This window comes from Antechinus flavipes, chromosome 5 (genome assembly GCF_016432865.1).
Source record: "Antechinus flavipes isolate AdamAnt ecotype Samford, QLD, Australia chromosome 5, AdamAnt_v2, whole genome shotgun sequence".
NCBI classification, from domain to species: domain Eukaryota; kingdom Metazoa; phylum Chordata; class Mammalia; order Dasyuromorphia; family Dasyuridae; genus Antechinus; species Antechinus flavipes.
In genome coordinates this window covers 209,901,187-209,926,041 of record NC_067402.1, presented here as the reverse complement: position 1 = coordinate 209,926,041, position 24,855 = coordinate 209,901,187, and the positions used below count along the sequence as shown (strand labels likewise).

The 24,855-nt window shown below is 34.8% G+C and overlaps 1 protein-coding gene across 3 annotated transcripts in view; it reads left to right on the top strand.

Annotated features, from left to right (window-relative positions):
• Nucleotides 1-4,738: 4,738 nt before the first annotated feature.
• Nucleotides 4,739-24,855, top strand: part of TBC1D30 (TBC1 domain family member 30) — a 48,953-nt gene continuing 28,836 nt past the window's right edge. For 2 of the 3 annotated variants that reach the window (XM_051963716.1, XM_051963714.1), the window contains exons 1-7: nucleotides 4,739-4,901; nucleotides 9,109-9,170; nucleotides 9,790-9,855; nucleotides 12,957-13,082; nucleotides 16,830-17,015; nucleotides 21,785-21,953; nucleotides 23,562-23,730. In XM_051963716.1, coding sequence (XP_051819676.1) covers nucleotides 4,745-4,901; nucleotides 9,109-9,170; nucleotides 9,790-9,855; nucleotides 12,957-13,082; nucleotides 16,830-17,015; nucleotides 21,785-21,953; nucleotides 23,562-23,730 — 935 coding nt within the window. In that variant the 5' untranslated portion in view covers nucleotides 4,739-4,744. Of the gene's footprint in view, nucleotides 4,902-9,108; nucleotides 9,171-9,789; nucleotides 9,856-12,956; nucleotides 13,083-16,829; nucleotides 17,016-21,784; nucleotides 21,960-23,561; nucleotides 23,731-24,855 lie in introns of all 3 variants that reach the window. The other variant, XM_051963715.1, reaches the window with a different exon arrangement.

The window sequence follows — 24,855 nt, the reverse complement described above, 5'->3', positions numbered from 1 at the left end:
CTATGCTTTTATCAAAGAATATTTTAAGAGCCCTGATAGGGTTAAAGCCAGTTCTCTGGGATACTCTGCTGGAGACTTCATGCTGTAGTGACATTGAAAAATTAAGCAGATTTGTTTTTGTTTGGCCATCCAACCAATTCTTAATTTGATTTTTTTTAACAATCTAAATAGGACTCTGTTATGCCTGATCTTTTTTTCCCTGTCAAGTATAGTATCCGGAAGCTGTTCATAATCTTCCTAGATCCTTTTTAAAAAGGTTGCTGACAATAAACACCATTTGCTTCCTGAGGGTGTGTCACGAATTAAAATTTTGTAATACTCTATATAATGTATAAAAGTAGGATAACAATAACATCTTATGTTCAGAGAAGTAATATTTTAGTTTTTATAGGATCATTGCTCTGGAAAGGATCTCACTAAGATCACAGATTTAAAATCAGAAAGGACCTTAGGAAATCATTCAATCCAAAAACCTTTTCTCACAAAAAGGGAAACTGAGACCCTAGTGCCTTGTCTAAGTACACACAGTAACAGCTGGGATTCACACCTGGGTTTTTTAAATTCCAAATCTAGTTCTGAGTTTTTCTACAAGTGTTGATTTAACTAATTTAAGTGCATAGTTCTTTTATGTGTATATATGTGTGTGTGTGTGTGTGTGGTTATATAAGTGTGTGCATGTGTGCTCCTTTCCTTCATAACCTTCCTTGGTTTCCCAAGACTGAGCATTTTTGTCTGTTAACTTTCACAATGAGGTCTTCCATTTGTTACTTTTTTTTAGGGGAATGATCTCTTTTGTTTCATCAATGATGTGTCTGGAATCAGCAGTCTTTGAAAAATGCTGTGCCAAAGTTATGTCCCCCTTCCTTCTGATGTACTGGCAGTGTGGGTGGTGAACATGTGCAATATACATTGACTTATAGTGGAACAAGAGTGGTGATGGGGACAAGGATGGCAGTCACAACCAACTCCCATAATGATGGAGATCTGTCTCCATATCATTTTTGGCATATCTGCTGTATATTGCCAATGTCTAATTTATGTGAAAATGACTTCTCTAATCTGGTGTAAACCTGATTAGTAACAAATCAGGGCTGAATTTATTTGTTTATTTTTTCAGGAATTTTTTAAAATTAAAGCTTTTTATTTACAAAATATATGCATGGGTAATTTTTTTCAATATTGACCCTTGTAAAACCTTTTGTTCCAAATTTCCCTTCCTTCTCCCCATCCCCTCCTCTAGCTAGCAGGTAGCTGAATTTATTTGTTTGAAAAAATGATTAACTTGGGTTCAAAGTTAGGAATACCATTCCTGCAAAGTAAGGAATACCATTTTTTGTCACCAATATGCCTACTTAAAATTCTACTTCTTTTTTTAATAGAAAAAAGATTTTCCAGACAAAAAGAAGAAAAGAAGTTATGAGTCACATAATAAATGTGATACTAGTATTGTGCCATGTTGCTTTTTAGAGTATTACATTTTAGTGTTTAATTATCTATTTGCTATAAAAGCTGGCAGGGTTGGCTTATTCTATAATGTAAACAAAACAATATCGTGTAATTCCTTTGCTGCTCAGTGCATCTTTAGCAGAAATTTTAAAATGATCTGTTGGCTAGCTCAGTTTCCAATTATATAGATTTTGGAAAGTAATAACTTAGAGTTAGTTCCCTCCCCCCACCCCAGCTGAGTAAGCTTTCCTTTTATTATGAAACTCAGGGAATAAATGACTGTTATTTTTGAATTATAAGTTATTTGAGAGTAGAGACTGTTTAATTTTTGTTTTTTCTTTTTTAATCTGCAGTGCCTGGCACAATACTTGGCATGTAATATGCTTATTGAATTGAATTGAAGCTTTATCTTTGAATTCTTGCTTGCTCTGTCAGTATGGCAGAGACCTTGTAATGCACAAATGGACTTTAATTCAAATGAAAGTTCTTTTTCAATTCTGCAAGTATTTTTTGAGTGTCTTGTGTTCAGAATTTTACTAATTATAAAAACAATAATATTCATAAGATCATAGAGTTAGAGCCGGAACAAACTTTAGAGGTCATCTAGTCCATCATTTCATAAATGAGATAGATGCTTAGAAAAAGTGAAGTGATTTGTAAGGAGCATTCTGGGATTTGAATCCAGGCTTTCTAAATTTAAAGTCAGTGTTATATGAGTCCTTTTCTGGATGAGGATTGAGAAGAGACCTTTTAGATTTGACAACTAATAGATCCTTGTGATTGGTGACCTTGAAGAGATCAATTTTTTATAGCATGGAATAGGAGGAAAATGAGAATTGGAGAGGAAAGGGAAATAGAGAGCTCCAGAGTGATAAAATATGGAGGTAGCAGAAATAGACGATTCTTTAAAAAAGTTAGGCAATTTAAAAAAAGTAAAGAAGCCAATAGGGGCAAGTAGAGGTGTTTTTTTTTTTTAATTTTAAGAATGAGGAGATAATATATTTGTAGGCAGAAATGAAGAAAAAAAGAGAATTAGAGGTATTTATTGATGAAACAAAGGAGATACAGGAACCAAAAAGTAAACAAGAGGAGAAGGGATCAAAAGCAACAATTAGAAGAAATTAATTTGGGTAAGGATGAAGTCCATCTCAGTATTTGAAAGTGGAAGGAAGAAAAAAAATATGTTTAATTCAGGGAAGTTTTGAGGCATAGAGAAATTTGTTACTCAAGATTATCTGATGAAAGAGGAGTGGTATGAAAATGGGGTTATGTGATTAAAGAGAGAGAATACTTAAAACAGCTACTTCAGTGAGTGTGATGGAAATCAATAAAAATGACCACAAACAAGTTGAGAAGAGAGAGAAGGAATTTGTCATAGTGCCAGTCAGCAAGGCTTTTGTGCCTTCTTTCTGCAAATGTTCAAATGGAGAAGGTAAATGGAAATTTATCCAGAATTTTAGGCTTAGCAAAATGATGGTTCCATCTAAATATAACTTTTATTTTCTAGGATAAACAAAGTAATAGATTTAATGCTATTCTGTGGATAATGACAAAGTCATGTTCCATTTAACCTGCAATAATTTTAAATTTTTTGGTAAAAGATTGTGTTTATTTCTTTAAAATTGAGATTCAGTAAGATTATATCAGTTTTCCTCTTTCAACTACTGCTACTAAAATGATTAAAGCTTTAAAAAACATATCAATAGCTCATATTTATATACAATACTTTCAGGCTTATAAAACACTTTGCATTATAAATCTGTGAAGTGGGTAGTATTGTTAACTCTGTTTTCTAGCTGAGCAAATTGATGAGCAGAGGATTAATGAATTTGCTTATAGTATTAATCTCAAACGTGGATGTTATGACTTAAGTCCACTGCTCCATCAATTCACTAAACTCATTATCAGTGAATGTGTTACATAGATTCACAAAGCACTGTCATGTTTGCTATTGAGTATTCCTCATAACATCCCTTTGAAATACTTGAGATGAGATAGTATTCTTCTTAGATTACATATGACAACTCTAAAGATTAGAGATTGTTACATGCTCAAGATCCCAAAGCTAGCTAATGTTGAGTAGACACTATTTTACTGTACCTTACTCTCTCTCTTTCCCCCTCTCCCCCCTCTCCACTCCTATTGGAGTTAAGCAACATTTTGCTTCTTTAGCATTGTTTTCAAATCTGTGAATTTAAATTTTCTTCTCCTTTGAGAGTTCATTTGATAGATTTCTGGAAAAATTCTGCATTCATAAACAGAAATAAGACACCTTTCCTAATGATAGGAATGACCAAACCCTCCTTAAAGATTCTGTAGCACTCAAAAACATCTCTGACTGGGGAAACAATGGGAAGTGTTTGAGTGTGAAATTGTGCTTTGATGTAGGTACATGAACTTTATTCCCCTCAAACTGATCCTTTAAAGAGAAGTAATTGTTTTTGACTATTTCTACATCTTACTTTCCTGCTAACAAAGAGGGTTTGGACTATAGAGTGCACTTCGCAGTCTGCTGACCATTGTGTTACGTGGATCAGATTTGGTCCACTGGTCAGCTGAACAGTGCAGAAATTCGAGCCTGGGCCTGATTTAGGCTTTGAGGTTGCTTACATAAAGGAGTTGTCATTGGGGAGTGCTCTATTTTACAAAAGTCAGCCCTTTGCTGAATCTGCGCAGTGCCTGGACAAATACAACAATGCCGCCGTTTGCTTCCTTTGATACCTCCCCAGTGGCCGTCCTCTCTCCAGAGCCCCTCCCCATATTGGGAAGAAGCGCTGAGCTTCGAATTCTCTGTGCTTTGGGGCTCAGGTCCGTCTCTTCCTAGCTCGCCCACTCTCCGAGGTGCTGGAAGTAGCGGCGGAGCCAGGCTGGGCATGTGTTAATCAAGACATGTATGAGCTCATTGAATGAACTGCCTCTAGGCTCGCTGGTGCTGGGATTGTGGGCGGGAGCAGCAACCCTCTCCTCTCGCTCCCTCCCTCCCTCCCCATCCCCCAGCCCTCTTCCATCCCTCGGCTGTGCTGTCTCTGCACTGCAGATGTCTTCCGGCCTCCGCACGCGAAGCTCCCGCAGCACCTCCCGGTTCTTCGTCATGGCCTCTAGACCGGCTCTCCTACCCTGAATCGCCTCTTTCTCCGAAGGGAACCTCCCGGCAGCGCTGAGCCACAGCCGCTCTCTCTCCCCGGCAAAGGGCTGGCTGCTCGCCTTCCTTGTCGCCAGGGCCTGAGCAACTGCAGGGCGAGCCAGCAGCGGGGAGAGGAGTGCATGGTAGCCTCCTCGGAGCCCAAGGCGGTTCCCGATGAGGCAGGACAAGCTGACCGGCTCTCTGAGACGAGGTGGGAGATGCCTCAAACGGCAGAGCGGGGGAGGCGTAGGCAACATTCTCAGCAATGTGCTCAAGAAACGGAGCTGTATATCCCGGACCGCACCTCGGCTGCTCTGCACCCTGGAGCCGGGTGAGGATCCCGGACTTCTCGTGTCCCTCACGTGCCCGGCTCCCCTTTCCTTTCTCAGCTAGAGCCTCCAACACTCCAATCCCCTTATCCCTCCGCATCCCCTAACACACCAGGAGCCCCAAGCTCTCTCTTTTTGCTTCTCAGATGAAAAGCACTCCTGTATCTGTTTAGTGCCCCCGGCCTCTACATCTCTGGATTTGAAAGTGGCGCTGCGTGGTTGAGGGTAGGGTGATACCTACCGGTCTTTGGCCTTTCCTTTGGCTTCACCTGTAGCCTGGAAGGAAAGGAGGAGAACTGGGTGGGAGAGTTTAGGATGGTGGGGCTCTGGAGCCACTGAATCCCAGTCTTGGGGACGGAAGTCCAGGGCTTGTTCAGGGTGGGTTATGGGTGATGAGTTGGAGGTAAGGGTAGTGGCAGGGTGGGAGGAAGAGGAGAAAGAGAGACAGTGCACAAAGGCCTGGGCAGGAATGCCTAGCTAGGTAATCTGCCAGCTTCATGGGATGGAAAGATGGGTGCTTACCATAGATAGATTCCTGACTGGGCTGCTGTTTCTGGTCGTGCTCTTCCCTGAATGTTGGGCACAGGAATGGGCTGGGTTTCCTCCTTTGCCTCCTCTCTTTCCCCTACCTGATTACCCTGGTGTTGTGCATGTTTAGTCTTTGTAGAAACAAGGAACACTTGATTTGTTGCTAAGCTAAGAAGCCCAAGGCTCTAATTTGCTCCTTCTGCTTAACAGACACTTGGAGTCCCAAGGGAACAGCAACTGAGGGAGAGGGTCCATCCATCTTGGGGAAAGAAAGAGAGAGGGAGATTTAGGCTCTGTTTTGGTGTAAAGAGACAGGTAGGAAGAAAATCTTTGGGAAAATGACAGGAATATTTTCCTAAGACTTGTAGATACATGACTGTCTGATCAGACTGTTTTGTCCTCTTTTCCCATTCAGGCAGCTCCTTTATTTGGGCAAGAAATCCTTTGTATGGGGTCTTGGGAAGTTCAACAGGGATTGCAGAGCTATTCTAATTACATTCTAGCTAAGCCCTTTCCTCAAGCTGGGCGTGTATGTAAACAATGTGCACATAATATGTGCTTCCCGGAGATACACAATTCAGGGTGGTGGAGGCTCCTCCTATAAAACACCCAATCTACCTTGGGCTGAGCTCATGGTAGGCTGTGGGTGGCAGGTGGACACCAGAAGGTGAATTTCAAAGCTCACCTGCCCCTGGAGACCAAACTCATTAAGCTATTGTTCCTTGAAACATACCATTATGTTTCTCCTGAATCCCAGAGAATCCTTGCTTAAGAGCACTTTCCAAGCTACAGACATAGTGTTAAATCCAATAATAAATACAGAGTGATATAAACTATATGTCTGAAATACAGTGATGGGAAAAGGATCTCTTTCTAAATCGTGTGGTTTCTTTGTTTCTCTTTCCAAGCATATGGGTGTGTGAACTTTCCCATATTTATTTAATCTTTAAACTTTCTTCTTAATTAAAAGTAAACATTTTGTTTTTCCCAGGAGGAAACAACAGAGATTACCAAGTGGAATGCAAATATTTTCTTCTTCTATGAGGTGGGAAAAAAGGTGAAAGTGACCTGATTTAGGCACTTGGTGCAGACTGCAAACTATAGCTTTTGAGTTAAACCCTCTCTGACCCATTTTTCCCTTTTTTTTGGCATGGGAGAAAAATGTTTGGGCTTTAGTTGTAGTGACTTTTTATTCCCCCACTGGATTTCAGCAAAAAAGGAAATTAGCTTTTCCACCCCCTGCCAAAAGTACATCTATCTAGCAATGCCACTGTTGCTTCTCCAAAATATTAGGACAACATATGTCAGTGGAACAAAAAGGAATCTGTGTCTCAATGAAGTTAGTTAAAGGAGCAGTTTGAGGTTCTTTTATTTCTTCATCTTCATTATAAGCTTGGAGACTGGTGAAATGAATGACTGAAGCATTTACTTTTCCATTCAGCACTTAGGGTTTGGACAGCACCAATATTGCGCCTTGAAATTCTATTTAGGAAGGATTTTGGGAAGACAGCAGAATCAAATTGTAGCCATTCATAAAAGATTAGAAGCCATCCAACTAGAACAAAAAAATATTCTTTAAAGAAGAAAATTTCATAATCTTCTTTGGTATAGTATCCACTGAATCTTTCAGAGTTGATTTGTAATAATAGAAAAATATACTTTTTTGGACCTGAAAAGTACTCAAGTGAGACCACTTAGTACAGTTCTCTCATTTTATAAATGTGATGTAAGAAAGGTTGAATAAGATTCCCAGGGTTACACAGGGAGTGAGGGGAGGCAATGTTGTATAATAAAAAGAGAACTGGTTATGGAAACAGGTTCAAATCTGTTGTAAAAACCTTTGTGACAGTGGATAAATTAGTGATTCTATGTGGGCTTCAGTTTATTTAATGTAAATTGATGGGATTGGACTGAATGATCACTGACGTCCCTTTTATTTATATATTTATAATCTTATAAGTGAGGTGTGTGTGTGTGTGTGTGTGTGCGCGTGCGCGTGTGTGTGTGTTTTGATCTAATCTAAGTTTCCTGATTCTAAATTCTGTGCCAATTTCTCCTTATATGAGGCAAGAGTCCTTAACTTTTTTTTTTTTGTATCATGGACCTCCTTAGCAATTGGGTGAAGTTTATGGACCCCTTCTCAGAATAATGTTTTTAAATACATAAAATAAAACAAGTAGAGTTACAAAGGGAAATAATTATATTGAAATGAAGTTATCAAATTAAAACAAAAAGACCAGTTTATGGATGCCAGATTGAGAATCTCTACCCTGGCCTATTGCATGATTAGCAAAGGTACCTTGAAAAATTCTGTACAATTCTGCATGAACTACTTGAGAAAAATCTTAGTGAAAAGTTGAAATTTGATCTTGATATAAAACAAAACTTCTCAACAATTAAAATTATCCAAAAGTGGAATAGTTTTCCTCAGAGGGCAGTTCATTGTCCTTTATTAGAAGCCTTTAAATAAAAGCTGGATATTTGTGAGACATATTGAAGACATTTTTGTTCAGATGTGGGTGGGATCAAATGGCCTTTCAGAATGCTTCCAATTTTATGATTCTCTTACCTATAAACACAAATATCCCAAAATTATACATGGAAGTACACTGGATGGTACAAATCTGATGTGTTTTTTTCTTCTTATTTACCTACGTAAATTTTTTTTAAGGCAGGCCACCAAACTTGTTTAACAAATTAAAAATGCCATACTTAGCCACAGATTACTCAATATAATGTGGAAAGTTGTTGAAACGTTCTTCTGAAGTTATACCTGAAAATTCATGACAATCAATAGCTTAGAAATTTAAAATGTCACCAATTAATTGTTTTGCAATTTGTTCAATGAATATTACTGCTATGAATATTACTGATAACATTAAATGATTAGATCAATATACCTTTCTCCATTTTATCTTCACATTCCCAAATGAAGTATCTTTTTAAAAAACTGATTAAAATGAAGCAGAATTGATTTTACATTTAGAAGTAAATGAACTTTAAAACAATTCTGGTTTGATAGTATATTTTAATAAGCTTTTCCTTAGGTTGTGTTTTAGAAATTAATTTCAATCACAATAATATATGCTTTAGTATAGGATTTGCACATTCAAAACCCTAAACAAATATAAATTTAACTTCCACATCTTCCTCCATTGTATTATCTCTTTCCCTGAGTTATAGAAACTTAGCTAGAGAGATGTATTAAAGCTCATCCATAAGCTCAAATTAAAAATCACTTCTTTGAGTTTTTTAATGGGCTACAATTATCTAATTATCTGAAAAGATAGCATCAATGCAGTTATTATTTTTTAGAATGTTAGAATAACATGATATAATGGAACATTTTACAGAGGGAAGGATATTATCATCACTGCAGTTTTTCACAATTCAGGTAGTTTGTTCATTTGTTGTTTTATTCAAGGCTTTAAGAATTATATAGGTTAAGCCTGTGAATCCTGTTTTAACCATCAAAATTGTTCTCTTTCTCTCTCTCTTTTTTTACTTTTAACACTAGGTACTTTCAGTTGACACTGATGAGTATAATTTAGACAAAAATGATATCATTACTTGCTCATTTGGCAATTATTCTCTGGCATGAGTTTAATTTCTATTTGAAATCTTTTCATTGAGCTTTGATGTCTCTTTCCATAAATAATAAAGCATGTATTTTTCTTCTAGGGGTTGACACAAAATTGAAGTTCACTCTTGAGCCATCTTTAGGTCAAAATGGTTTTCAGCAGGTAATATTATAAAATGTTTATAAAGTGTTATAATTTTATTTTCAGGGTATCTGAAATTTATAAACATGGGTCTCTCAAAATTAGACTTTTAGTTGCTACTTACATGTACAGGAATCTTAAAAATCTTGTGGAGTTTCAAGCTGCAATAGTCTTATTGCCTAGAACTTCACTAAAAATTTTGAGACACTCTATATGTGTGTATACATACAAACAGCCTATTTTTTATTTTTTAAAAATATTTTTAATTTTTTGTTTTAATTTGTTTTAAATTTATTTTAAATATTTGCGCTCTCTCTTTGTTGTCTTTTTTCTGTCTCTATCATTCTTTCTGTTTCTCTCTGTTTCTCTCCCTCTCTTTGTGTATGTATGCCAATATTTCATTTTTTAGTAAAGTTGAAATGACCAGATGAATATATACAAAACCAGTTTTTATGTTTATAAATTTTTCTATCTTTATGTCCTTCTTATAATTGATCTGTTGTGAAATTCTTCATATTTCTTATTTCAAATTCTTCATATTTCCTTGCATATAACATAAACACATATATATCTATATACATACATACATACATATGTTTCTATGGTGCATCCATGTTGATCTAATCTTCCCTGTTTCCAGTGGTATGATGCTCTAAAGGCTGTAGCCAGACTTTCAACTGGAATACCAAAGGAATGGAGGAGAAAGGTATGTGGAGGTTTTTAAAAAAATTATCACTGTTTCTATTTTTGAAGAGGATTTTGAAATTCCTATTATGTTCAAAAATAAATTCTAGCTTGGTACCTTAAAACTTGCTCTTTTGTATATTTATGCTAATGTGGGTTCTGATAGTAATAATTGAAAAGATTCTTTTGGAGCCTTTTTAAAAAAAAATACATCCAAAACAAAATCATTTATTGAAATGTCACCATTAAAAAAATAGAAATAAAACATTTCTGCTATAAGCCTGGGACACATGCTATCACAAATACAGTATTAGCAGGAGGAGTGGACTCAAACAATATATACTCACAGTGAGATACACGCATGGCCAACCAAGGCAACTCATGTCCCTAGCATAATGACCTTTATCTTATTTTGGTATCTTGTTTCAACTCCCAATTTCTAGGGCTAACTCTCTTTGGAGTCTGTAGTTGACCTTTTTCTTTGTTGCCAGAAAGCACACTTTAGAGTTGCCAAACTACATTTTTTTAGAACATTTTACATTGATTGATTCATGATTTTACTGATGGTGGATATTTATTATACTTTATGATCCTCAATCTCATGTTTAGCTTTTCTTCTTGTTTGATTCTTTTTCTTATCCTTTTATATATCCTCAAAGGGAATCTATACATCTGCTTAGAAACTTTCCTCTAAGTCTTTTAATATTCTGTAGATACCAGTGTAATATTTGGGCTATCCGTTTATTATCCTTCCTTCTCACTATATGACTGGATTGTCTCCTCTATGAACCTTTTATGTCCTTGATGATGTCATTCATGCTATTTCTGGCATATGTCAATACTGGTAATTTGTTGTTACCAGCTCATACTCACCATGTGGAGCATCAGCTTGTTATAAATTTTAACTTTAATACTTACAATTTGAATATGTAGAAGAGTTTAGAGAAAAATAAAAAATTCAATTGTTCAAGGAGTCTAAGAGGGAAGAAATCTAGTACTGTCTTTTTAGCTGTTGTTGTGAGAGATAGTGGCAAGGATAAGGTGGATAAAAAAGTATGGATTTAGAATATGAGTTCTAGCCCTACTAGAGCTACTTCCAAACTCACTTTGCCTTTTGGACATTGCTTATACATTATCATCCTCAGTTTTTTCATCTGTAAGGAGGGGCTTGCGATCACTAAGGTTCCTTCCAACTCCAATGTTTTATGATTTTAACAGGTGTATATATTGTTATGGTCCAAACATAGAAAACGTTCCATTTAAGTTAGAATGACTTCTCTGGGAATAAATCTTCAACACATAATCTTTGATTCAGTGACATTGGCTTCCTTCCTTTGTTGTTCCCCAAATAAGACATTCCATCTCTGGGCTCTGGGCTTCTCTTTATCTGTCCCTTGGGTCTGGAATACTCCCTCCTTGTCTCTGTCTACTGACTTCCCTGGCTTCCTTGAAGTTCCAGATAAAATTCCATTTTTCTGCAAGAAATCTTTCCCAGTACTTTTGAATTGTAATGCCTTCCTTCTTTTATTTCCATAATCCTACATATAGTTTGTTTGTATATTTATTTGCTTGTTTTCTTCCCCATTATATTGTAATATTTTATTGAGGGTAGAAACCGTTATTTTTATAATAGTTTTTTTATTTTTAAAATACATGCAAAGATAATTTGCAACATGGAACCTTGTGTTCCAAATTTCTCCCTTCCTCCCCTACATAGGAAGTAATCCAATATAGTTAAATATGTATAATTCTTCTAAACATATTTTCACATTTATCATGCTGCACAAGAAAAATCAAATCAAAAAGGAAAAAATATGAGAAAGAAAAAAAATAAGCAAGCAAACAACAACAAAAAACAACAAAGGTAAAAATACTGTTATGATCTACATTCATTTCTCATGTTCTCTGGACGCAGGTGGCTCTTGCCATCACAAGTCAATTAGAACTGCCCTGTCTCACCTCCTTGTTGAAAAAAGACAAGTCCATCACAGTTGATTATCATATAATATTCTTTTTGCTGTCTAGAGTATTCTCTTAGTCCTACTCACTTTATTTACCATCAGTTCATATAGGCCTCTCCAGATCTTTCTGAAATTATCCTGGTGATCATTTCTTTTTTTTTAAATTTTAAATTTTTAAATTTTTAACCCATGCCAGGGTAATTTTTTACAGCATTATCCCATGCACTCACTTCTGTTCCGATTTTCCCCCTCCTTCCCTCTACCCCCTCCCTCAGATGGCAAGCAGTCCTTTACATGTTAAATAGGTTACAGTGTATCCTAGATACAATCTATGGGTGCAGAACCAAACAGTTCTCTTGTTGCACAGGGAGAATTGGATTCAGAAAGTATAAATAACCTGGGAAGAAAAACAAAAATGCAAGCAGTTTATATTCATTTCCCAGTGTTCTTTCTTTGGGTGTAGTTGCTTCTGTCCATCCTTGATCAATTGAAACTGAATTTTAGCTCTCTTTATCGAAGAAATCTACTTCCATCAGAATACATCCTCAAACAGTATCATTGTTGAGGTATATAATGATCTCCTGGTTCTGCTCATTTCACTTAGCATCAGTTCATGTAAGTCTCGCCAGTCCTTTCTGTATTCATCCTGCTGGTTATTTCTTACAGAACAATAATATTCCATAACGTTCATATCTGGTGATCATTTCTTATAGAACAATAATATTCCATTACATTCATATACCATAACTTGTTCAGCCATTCTCCAACTGATGGGCATCTACTCAGTTTCCAGTACCTTGCCATTACAAAAAGGGCTGCTACAAACATTTTTGTATGTTTTTTGTGATCTCTTTGGGATTCAGACTCAACAGACACACTGCCTTATCAAAGGGTATGCACAGTTTGATAGCTCTTTGAACATACCTCTAAATGGTTATATCAGTTCACTACTCCACTAACAATGCATTAATATTAGTGTCAAATCAGTGTTAAAATCAACATACTTTGAAAGAATTATGATAATATTACAGGTTTCAAGTTACATATAACCTCTCTAAGTAGGAGAAACAAAATGATGAAATTAGTAGAAAGTTTTTGTATGATATTCAGTAGTAAAAGTAGAAACTGCTTATTTTATTTGGGTGTATTGCATTTTTTCTAGGTTTGGTTGACTTTAGCAGACCACTATTTGCACAGTATAGCCATCGATTGGGATAAAACCATGCGCTTTACTTTCAATGAAAGAAGTAACCCAGATGATGATTCCATGGGAATTCAGATAGTAAAGGTAACTGGCCTAATATGCTACTAACTGTCATAATGGTGGCTGCAAAAGAAATGACTGAACTTTTGCCTGAACAGATTCAATGACTTTGTGGCAAATGCTCTGTTTTTTGCTCTCTCATTTTATGAGTTACTTCTTCATTTCTACATAGTCCAAAGATTTCTGTTTCCAACATCTCTTATGTAAAACACTGGCTGTTCCTATTCTTTGAAAATGCTACCATTAATAGGAAGTTCTTATGGAATATGACCAACTTATAATGAAATTATTTTTTTTTTTCTGGAGAAGAGGATGGTTTTTTTTTTTTGATGATCCTTTATGCTCACACTATTTTCACCAAGTGGACTTGATAGATGAGCAAGAAGGTTGTTGGTGAGTAGATTAGCACATATCTAACTATGTATTTACTGAGGAAAAAAAATTCAAGTTATTTTCTTCAGGAGCAGTTAGGGAGTTCATATGTAGCTTTAGATACTAGCTGTGTGACCCTGGACAAGTCACTTAACTGCTTATCTCAGTTTCCTCATTTGTAAAATGAGATGGAGAAGGAAATGACAAACCATTCAAATACTTTTGCCAAGAAAAACTCAAACAGTCATGAAGAGTCAGACACAAATGAAACACAACAAATATTCTCTTCTGATAATTGATAGGACAAAAGCAAAACTTCACATATGAAGAGCAGGGTATAAAAATTGTAAGAATTAGGTCATGTGAATTCAAGATTCGGTTGTAATTAATATTTATATTTTTGTTGGGATCTTTTGGCTCTAGAAGTTGAATAGAGCTTTGATATACACACACACATGCACACATGCATACTTATGTGCTTTTTCATAAGTAGGCAGTACCAGTGGAAATAAATCTACTACTCTTTGACTTAACATTTGTCGGCACACTTTTGTCTAGAGGACTATTTGTTCTGTGTCAAACAGAATCCTAAATTAATCATTGATGACATTTACATTGAATTGTGTGATTAAAAAAGAATCCTATACATTATGCATGATTCAACTGTGCTTTGAAGCTTGAAAGCTTGCTGGACAGAGATAAGCTGCTTTCTTTTTGCTTGACTTATAAAGTTAAAGTATTACTCACTTTACAAAAAAATTTTGGTGCTAGAATGTATGCAGACTCAGCACTCTGTCAACTGCACCATTAAAAAACTGTCCCAGTTTAAAATAATTTCATGAAAACACACTCTCTACTTAGAAACAATCATAGATATTACCTTTGTTAAAAATTAAAAGTGAAGCAAATATTTTTTCCATCTATACTTAAGTGGTAATGAAAATAATGCTCTTTTCTCCCCAAGAGGGGACCTTACATGAAAATTCCATTTTCCATCCTATTATGATGACCTTTTAAAAAAAGTACTTATTTGGAGGACTGGTACCTAACTTTAGTATACATTTAGTAGAAAGGAAAAAATGTTAATATCCATCCTATTCAATTTCCCCCCCTATAGCATAGCTGCAAAAATATATGGATCAATATCTATATCAAAGACTACTTACTCTGCTTTCATCCTGACTATCCTCCTTTTATATCCATTCTTCAGAAAGTAGCAATTGCTATAAAATTGGGGCTTAACATTTTGGCCATTACCACCACCACTACCATCACCACCGCCCATCAGCCAACTGCCAGTGACTGGCAGGCAATCCAAAGAGCCTTAATCATAGCAATACTCTTCAGATCTTTGGTCTTTTTTCAACCTAGTCCTCAAATCCATTAATTAAGAGAGGAATTTTTGTAGATACTGACCTGGCAACAGTCTCTGTAGGGCTACTGCTCCCTCTGATCAATCAATCAATCACCAAAGATTTTTAAGTGCCTACTGTATGTTAGGTCTGCCCAAGTAGCAGAAAAGAAAACTCCTGCTCCCAAACTCCTTGACATGCTTCAAGATTAGAAAGAGATAGGATTTTATGTACATTATTCTTCATTTTGCTGCTGTACCATCAGAGCCACTGGGCCTTTCCAGATGACTTACAGCCTAAGCCTTCTATATATTGTTTTCAAGAATATGAACTCTTGGTATCATCTTCATTTTCTATTTGTATGTCTAGTATTTAGAAAAGTGCTTTGCACATAGTTCTTAACAAATACTTTTTCATTCATTTGTTCTTCTAATTCTTATCATAGTAATACTGAAGGAAGGGAACCAGAAACCTGAAAACCCTTTGAATTGGGATATACCCGAGGAGCAGCAAGTAATTTGGGCATGAAATCATAAGAAACTCATCCCTTACCTGCCTGAGCAACAGTCAGGGACAGTGTTAGCCTTCATAGATCAGAATAAAGTAGCACCTGCATCTGAACATTCTGAATAGTTACTGTTGGTTCTAGCCTATTTCTAGTGTTACTGAATTAAGATGAGGGTCTGAAACAGATATGCTTTGATTGACGTTAAAAAAGAAACTCACAGGGTAGCAATCATGATCTCAGGCAAACTAACAGTTACAGTAGATCTTGTTAAAAGAGAAAAGAAGAAAAAAAAGAGAAAATAAGAGAAAATACATTATACTTAAAGGCATCTTGAATAATTAAATAGTATGCATTTTTAATAAATACAAACCAATGGCATACCATTTGTCAGTTTGGAGGAAAACTTAATGAATTAAAGGAAGAAATAAACAGAAAATTATTGCAGATGTCAATGTATATTATTCAGAATGAGAGAAATCCAATAATAACAACTTAACGAGAAACAAGTGAATAGAATTTTAGACAAGTTGTTTAATTAAGGGGAATAGAAAGAGGTATGGATATTTGACAGCTGTTAATAGGATTTTTATAAAAACTGACCTGATTTCTAATAAATGAAATCCCTCTAAACAAATACAGAAATGTTAAATACCTCCTTTACTGACACCACAACAAATTTAAAATTATAAGTAATAAAAAAGCATTTGAAGAGAAGATTCAAGTTTAAGTGAAGACCAAACAATTTGATATGAAAGATGATGTGGGGATCAAGGAATATGTCATAGAAAGAACAGATGATTCTATTAAAAATGATGCATCCAATGTGTAGATTTGATTTGCTTGAATATGCCTATTAGTTCCAAGGAGGACTTTTATTTGTTGGTGATGAAAGAAAAAACATAGGCAAAAAGAAGTACAATGGAGGGATGATGACAGTAGTAGCCAACCCCTCCAAAAAAAAATCCCCAAAATTCAGAAGAAAAGATCATCAATGAATAATATTTTAAAATAAACTGGAGGAAAAGGAGGTTCAGAAGGGGACATGGATAAATAGGCAGTGCAGCTACTATCATATTAAATTTATTGCTCACTTAAAAATAAAATCAAACTATTCCTAAGAATCATGGTTTTACATTCAGTTTTCTAGTTCTGTTCTTTGTAATGGAAATGTTCGTGTTAACATCAATCAAACTCATTTTTTTAATTAAGGGGAAAAGTCACTAATTCTAATGTGTAAAAATTCATGTATAAATACATATGCCAAAAGAAATTAGATAATGCCTGAATGAAATCAGACTATTAAAGTGAAATAGAGCCCATAGCCCACAGTAACCTCACTTTTTTATATGAAGTATCTATCTATCTGTCTGTCTGTCTGTCTGTCTCATTGCTGAAATCCTGCTAAATGTGGAAGTAGTAGATCACAGTTGAATAGTTTGGTAAACATTTTGACAAACAACTTTTGGGAAAACTTTCTATACGATTATATTAAATTGTCTATCCTGTTTTCTCCTTCCTACTTTTCCTTCCCTCTTTTAGGATCTTCACCGAACAGGCTGCAGCTCATACTGTGGCCAAGAGGCAGAGCAAGATAGAGTTGTGTTAAAGAGAGTTCTGCTGGCCTATGCCCGATGGAACAAGTCTGTTGGATATTGCCAAGGTTTTAACATCCTGGCTGCTCTCATCCTAGAAGTAATGGAAGGCAATGAAGGGGATGCATTGAAAGTGAGTCTATCTACCTCTGGGGAAATTCATCCTTGAGAGACTAGAAGAATAATCAATGACAAAATCCAGTTGAATTTTGTAGAACCTTTTATGTGATTTTTTTTCCCCTCTTCCCAGATGGGGCAAAAGGGTTGAGTTTGTCTACAAAATGTCTTGGAAATGAATTCTTGTATTTTATGTAGAGAAGAAAAATCTTGCAACTTTAAAAACTTTTTTTTAATTATCGAAAACCAAATATATTTATTCGAGAGAACACTGGGAAGATTTTGAGAAGTTCTTTGATAACAGCAAAGAAGTTAACTTTTGTATTTAGGTGTGTTGATGTTTAATATTTTGTTTTCAGTGTAGTTTGTTCATGAAAAGTGAAATACTTTAGATGTAGAGATGGCTGTTATCTGATTTATTTATTTATTTATTTGTTCATTTGTTTAGTTATTGATTCATCTATTTGTTTATACTCTGTGGGTTTGCTAATGAATATTCAAATCTTTTAAGAGTCTTCAAATTTTAACATTTGCTTTTTATTAGATGAGGGGTGCTTATTCAAGAAGTATAGTTACTGAGAAATAATAGCCCAATTCTATAGAAGCTAATAGCTTAGTGATCTTTTCAGTTATAATTATTATTCAATCACACATATTCCTGCTAGCATCATGCATGGCATATTAGTGTTAACAACTGACTGTATAATATTTAAGCCTGTATTCAGGTCTTGTGAGTAAAACATTTTGTTTTCTCTACTCAAGGAAAGAACCTAGAAGTAATTTACTTAACTTATTTAAAAAATGGAACAGTGACAAGTCAGATTTTTCAAATTTAAAACATTTTAATTTAGAAGCAGTTTATGCTTATTCCCATCCTCTTTTGTTTATCAACATTAACCAGTTTATGGCTACATTTCTGTGCCTGCAAAATGAGAGTTGCCTTTTTAAAGGATTAAGATAAGAGATCTAGAACAAGGCAAAATGGCATATCTCAGGGTAGGAGAAAGCAGAAAATAAGTTGCAATGGGGAAAAAATATAAGAAACTGTGTTTCAATCAGAAGTGTGCTAGAGCTTACTCAAATTGGAAAGAACTGTTAAATTTTCAGTGTGGCCATTTATACCTTGGAAATCTGCAAAGGCAATAAATTGGAACTAGACTTACTGTTTTGTTGATTGTTTAGGTAAAGGAAAAAATGTTAATGATACTGATTAAACTTAAAAGTGTGTCACAAGTATTTGTGTATTTTTTCAGAGAACCTATTGTTGAACCAACACATTTCTGGTTCCAATAATTTTATGAACTATTGGTGCAGGTGGGAAAATGTCAGAATGGAATCAGAGCACCTGAGTTCATAGACTAGCTATAAGCCTTTGCAAAATTCACTTAATTTTGCTGTGATTTAGCTTCCTTATTTGTAAAAAGAGGAGGTTGAATTAATTGACCACTAAGATTCTTTATAGTTCTAAACTTGTGATTCTGTGATGTGAAGAACAAAATTCACCGATGTAGAGATGAACTTGTTAAGTTTGAGAAACTGAATATATTGTTATTTTTTTCCCCCGAAGGAAATATATGACACACATTAAAAAAAAGTGTTTAAAGTAAGTCCTTAAGTCTATATGAACCTTGTGATTAGAGATTTAATATATAATTTGGAAATTATTCTTGCAATAACACTTCTGAAGGGAAAAAATAGATGACTTTAGATTTTTTACAAATGCTAATTTGCCTTTAAAATGTTTATTATCTTCTTTTAACAGTTTCCAGGTAAAGGTAACTTTATTGGTTGAGTGTCAATTTTTTTTTTCCAGCTGCTGGTGCAAGAATTCAGCTTTGTGATACTGTTTATTTTTGGCATAACTGCTAGGAACAATTGAGATCAATTTCCTTCATAAAAATCTTCATCTAACATTGATATCTCAGTACATATATTAAGACTTTCAGGTTTGGTATGACAGTTAAGTATGCTAACTAAATATGGTACTTCTAAAGTTGTCATCATTTTGTACCTTAAGATATTTAAATAAGAAATTCCATTTTATTATGAGTTAGAAAAGTCAAATTGGTAAACAGAATAATACCTTAAATTTCATATATGTATCTGTACATGCACATATACACTATATGTCTACACACACACATATATATGTTTTGGTTATAAACTAGATCTGTGAGTCATTGGTAAAAGGAATTCTTGATAAGGAAACTCTCTCTCTCTTTACCAGTGCAATTCAGCATCTCCTTTGAGACTTAATGGGCATAGACTCACTAAATTCTGTGACTGAAGTGCCTTGTCCAAGGTAACACAACTGGTTTGTGTTTGAGGAGGTGAAACTTGAACTCAAGTCTTTTTTTTTCCTATAAAGTATAAATCTAAGCCCACACAGACTCAGCACTTAGCATGGAAGGTGCTGTTTAGAATGCAGAAAGACTGAAAGGAAATGTGAAATAATAAATATAAAAAAAATCATATTATAATTGGTCTTGAAACCATCATTTTCAATTGTGTCTGATTTTTTTGTAACCCCATTTCGAGTTTTCTTGGCAAAGATACTGGAGGGGTTTGCTATTTTCTTCTCATTTTACAGCTGAGGAAACTGAGGCAAATAGGATTATGTGACTTGCCTGGGGTCACACAGCTAGTAAGTGTCTGAAGTCCCCTTTTAACTCAGAAAGATGAGTCTTCCTGAAACCAGGGAGATCTCAGTTAAAATCCTACCTCTAAAAGGAAACCTTGATCTCAGGCCAATTATTTAATCTCTCTAATTCTCAGTTTTCTCATCTGTAAAATGAGATGATTGGACTAGATTATCTCTAAGATCCATTCAGCTCTAAACTGATGATTCTGTAAGTTCTATGTATTAAAAAGTTTTTTGTAATGTTCAGGAATGATGCTAGTCAATGTTTATCTGCCTCATCCAATGGCTTCCACGGAGTCCCATCAATTGGGTCTCATTGATAAGGTACTTCCAGAAAGCTACTTTGTTAATAATCTCCGGGTCTTCTTGTCCTCCCATCCTTCTTCCCATTCTAGATTCTAGATTCCCTGCAGGATGACCTCACTTTAGGCTAGTTTTCCTTCAAGTCATTCTAGGTTTAATCCAGCTAGCCACAGCTTTTTACTGCCATCTTTCCTCTGCTGAAATTTACTTTTCCATTATTTCATATCATTAGAGACATGTGTTCTTATCTCTTTCAGGGTGACAGTAACTTTCTATAATGGCTTACTCTGTTCTAATAGAAAATGCTAAATTTCTTTTCCAATGTCTGTTTTTCTATTTCCAAGGATATATGTACATTTTACTATGCCACTTCTCTTTCCCACTTGCTATATTAAAAATAGTCACTCCAAGTAAGAATTTAGTCTCTTGACAGTTAGGTGGTGTGGTAGATAAAGTACCAGTCTTGGAGTCAAATATGATCTCAAAATACTAACTGTATGACCCTGGGCTTAACAATCCTTTTTGCCTTGTATATGAGTTTTTTCCTTTGTCAAATGAATTAATGAAGGAAAAGGTAAATTTAGATGCTATAAGAGAAAACAAAGGTACTTTTGTAAAGAATTTTGATTTCTGTCTTTTGTGATATACTGAAAACTTTGAAACATATTTTATGTTTATTGTTAATTCAAAGTAAAGATAATATCACTTATAAAAAAAAAGAATTTAGTCTCTTGGCAAGTTGGTGTATCCATTTGTTTTTAAGTGAAAACAGAATTGTGTGAAACCTTATGTCTCATAACATAAAATACACAGCATGAAGTTTGTTTCTCTGAACCTGTTTCCTTATCTGCACATACCTGTAGAATTTTCAAAAGGTTATGAGGATCAAATGTGATAATAAATGGAAAGCTCTTTGTGACATCCTTTTTTTTTTAAAAAAAACCCTCATTCTATATTTTTATATTTGATAAATCATAATGTATAGATAAGCATCTACTTTCCCTAATGTAGGAACAGCCTTGGTGATTTTTTTTTCTAACTCTGAAACTGAGGCAGCTTCTTAAAGAGCTGATCTCATGCTTCCGCAATGAAGCAAAGGAAACAATAAGTGACAGAAAAGGCAAAATTATATGGTACTAAGGGTTTCTGCTAGGGCTTGCTGGAAATTGCTTATATCTTGGAAAATATAATGGAGAGTGTTTAAAAAGAAGTTAAGGCTGAAATTATTCATGTGAGAAGTCTGTATCTTGTCTTGATAAAGTTCAGATTTAAAAAAAAAGACATTCAGAAAGTCTGTTCACTTTGACTAAACCCTAGAAATACCAAATTGTTTACCTACAAAGGTAAAGCCCTGTTTCATACTATATCAAGAGGAGAAATAGCTATGCATAATGGCACTAAAATTCAGAGTTTCTTATAAAATGGGTATGTAAATCTTGAAATCCTGTTTTGATAGATAGCATCAGAAAAAACTGAACTTTCTTCAAAGGCTAGTGGAGGAGAAGATGTGATTCTTTCCTTTGGTCAAAGGGGAGCACAAGATTTTTTAATTTGTAGCTAATTTTCATGTGTTCAGATTCAGTGGCCTGTATAAAAAGCTGAGAGAGCAGCACACTAGTTTGATTTTAATTATCTGAATAATTTTGTTCATCTCTAGTTATTGCATATGTAAATCATCCTCAGAAAATGTGGAGCATTTGGAGTTGAAGTATCATCCACAGAGGGATATATAACTTTGGCTAGTGTTACTATTGCCACCTGGAATATTTTCATTTCTTCCTAGCAGGAAAAGAGGCTAGGATATTATATAATCAGATTCTTTTTTTTTATTTGTTCTTCAGATCATGATTTACCTCATTGATAAGGTGCTTCCAGAAAGCTACTTTGTTAATAATCTCCGGGCATTGTCTGTGGATATGGCAGTCTTTAGAGATCTCTTGAGAATGAAACTTCCTGAATTATCTCAGCACCTTGATACTCTACAGAGAGCTTCAAACAGGGAAGGAGGAGGTAAAGGTCAATATCATGATGTGCAAAATGACTTGTCCCTCTGATTAAATTGGCTAGGTTTATTAGAATGACTGCCCTTCCTGAACCTTTGGTGGGAATGCCGGGGGGAGGGAGGGACAAATTTCACTCTAACCTTAAATTATCCTTTATTTGTTATTTATCTATATATTGCATTTCCCAGTAGAATGTAAACTCCTTGAGGGTAAGTACTATTTTTATTTTTTTCTGTGTACCCTAATGCCTGGTGCAATAGTAGGTATTTAATGATATTGTTGAATGAATTTTAAATAACAAACTCACAAATGGAGATGAAATGGTGTAGATGATTCAGTGCAACACATTTTCAGTGTTAGGAAAAAAAACAAAGCAACAAATCTGAGAAATAATGGTTTTCATCAACCTCACCATTTCAATGATATGTCTATTAAATTCATCTTTTATTAATTGTGAAACTTTTTCTTGGTGTACAAATTGACACCAGACTTGGAGTAGTTTTTATTGATTTTCATTCAATATGAACTGCTGTTTTGTATGTGAGGGAGGTAAATAGTTCAGTGGATAGAACTCTGGTCCTGGAGTTGAGAAGACTGAGTTCAAATATGACCTCAGACACTTGCTAGCTGTAGGACTCTGGGCAAATCCATGAGGTCATGAAGAATTAGACACAACTGAAGAAAAAAAAACAATGTGAAAAAAAAAAACAAAAGCTGAAGAGATAACAATTTATTTTTCTATCAAGTTACAGTGGAAATGGCTTGGAATTGAAATACCTCTTTCTCTTAACTGCACAGGTAATCATTCATGCTATATTTATTTTCATTTAATTGTGGATCTTGGAACCAACCTTGATTTGAAAGAGACTTTCTGATTTCTCTTTTAGTCAGAAACAAGACAATTTGTGAAGGAAGTCCATCAAGCAAAGATAGATTATTTTAATTTGAAAAGCAGCACTATCTAGCCTTCACCAACAATTCATGATACAAGTGCCAACAGCAAAATCAGTTATCTGCCAGGAGAGTTGGCAACTAGCATGCATGTCTGCACTCACAAATCCTTCAACACACTGATAGCCCTGCCTTTATGCCACAGGATGCCAAAAGGAAGAGAGTTGGAATTTTAAAACAGCAATAACTACTTAAACTTTGCTCATTTTAGAATGATTAAAAACAGGATATCTGTGCTTTAGATTAAAATCTGGAGGAAAATTTAAGAATTAAAAAATAATTCCAAGTGATATATGCACACATGTATTTATTTATATACACATATATAGACATATACATATACAGAGACATATATATTCACTGAACAATCTTGATGGTTATTTGGTATCACTTAAACTTTTGCTTCTGGGTCATTTGATTCTCCATTTTGATTTGGAGGGAATTTGGTAAAAGAAACTTAGTTTTTTAGGCTGCAATTGAGAAAGGTTTCATACATAAAATAGGAAATATTTTCCATGATGTTATGATTTCATTTTAGAAATTTGGAAGAAGCAAGAAAATTGACAACTTTAGAAGGAGACAGAGATATGGAAAGTACATATGTCTGGATATTCTTTAAATCATCCAACCAAAAGAGACTCAATGTGTATTTGTTTTCTTCCAGGTGGATATGAGCCCCCACTTACAAATGTCTTCACTATGCAATGGTTCTTGACTCTCTTTGCCACATGCCTGCCTAATCATACAGTTTTAAAGATATGGGATTCTGTGTTCTTTGAAGGTTCTGAAATCATACTGAGAGTATCCCTGGCAATTTGGGCAAAATTAGGAGAGTAAGTACTTTTTGTGTTTTGTTTTGCTTTGTAATAGAGATTAAGAGATTTAAATCATACTTATGCTATAATTTGTCAGTGAGAGGTAGACACATGAAATATGAAAGAAGGTCTGTACCTATTCATTGGCCTTAACCCTCAGAAATCCTAGATGCAGTCAATTGATTATTCAGAACTGATTATATTTTAAATAGATTATGAGGGTCTCCAGAATTCTCCTCTCTCAGCTAGCTTTTGATAGATTCTGATTCTCAATAATCTACATTATGGAAAAGTAGAGGAAGGGTAATTTTTGGATAATATGGCATTTTAGGTTCAATGTAAACATATTACTCATTTGGCAAAATTAAGATAAGACACAGTCCCTGATATCATTTGTAAAATGAGTATTTTGGATTAGATTATCTCTAACGTTCCTTCTAGATTTGATATTCTATTCCTATCTCTGATTTCCATTCTTATATGATCAAGAATTGACAAATATTGACATTTAAGACTAAGCAGCACTGAGGAGGAAATAGACTTTTGTAGTCAACAATAATTTCTTATAATGCTATAATACTCCATTACATTCATGTGCTAAGATTTGTTTAGTCATCTACTTTGTTTCTAATTCTTTGCTACCACAAATATTGCTTTGAATATTTGATGAGACTTTTCTTTCTGTCTTTGACACTTCTATAGGTACAATCTTAACAGTGAGATCTCTGAGACAAAGGGCATAGAAATCTTAGACATGTAAACATTTTAATAATAACTAGCATTTAGATATCACTTTAAAGTTTTCAAAGTTCTTTCCACATATTGTTTCATTTGATTCTCTCAACAACTCAATGAGGTAGATGCTATTATTAGCCTATTTTACAAATGAATACAATAACTTCCTAGGTAAAAATGACTTACGACTTGCTAGTAAGTATCTCAGGCAAAAATTGAACTCTTGGTTTACCAATTCCAGTTCACCAACTGCAATTCCAGTATTCTCACCATTTAGTTACTTAGTTGTTCAAAACATCTTTCCACATTATTTTCCAGAATAGTTGGACTATTTCATAATTCTACCTATAATGTATTCATGTGCTTATTTCACTCTAGTGTTGATTAGTGCCTACTTTTATCATCCTT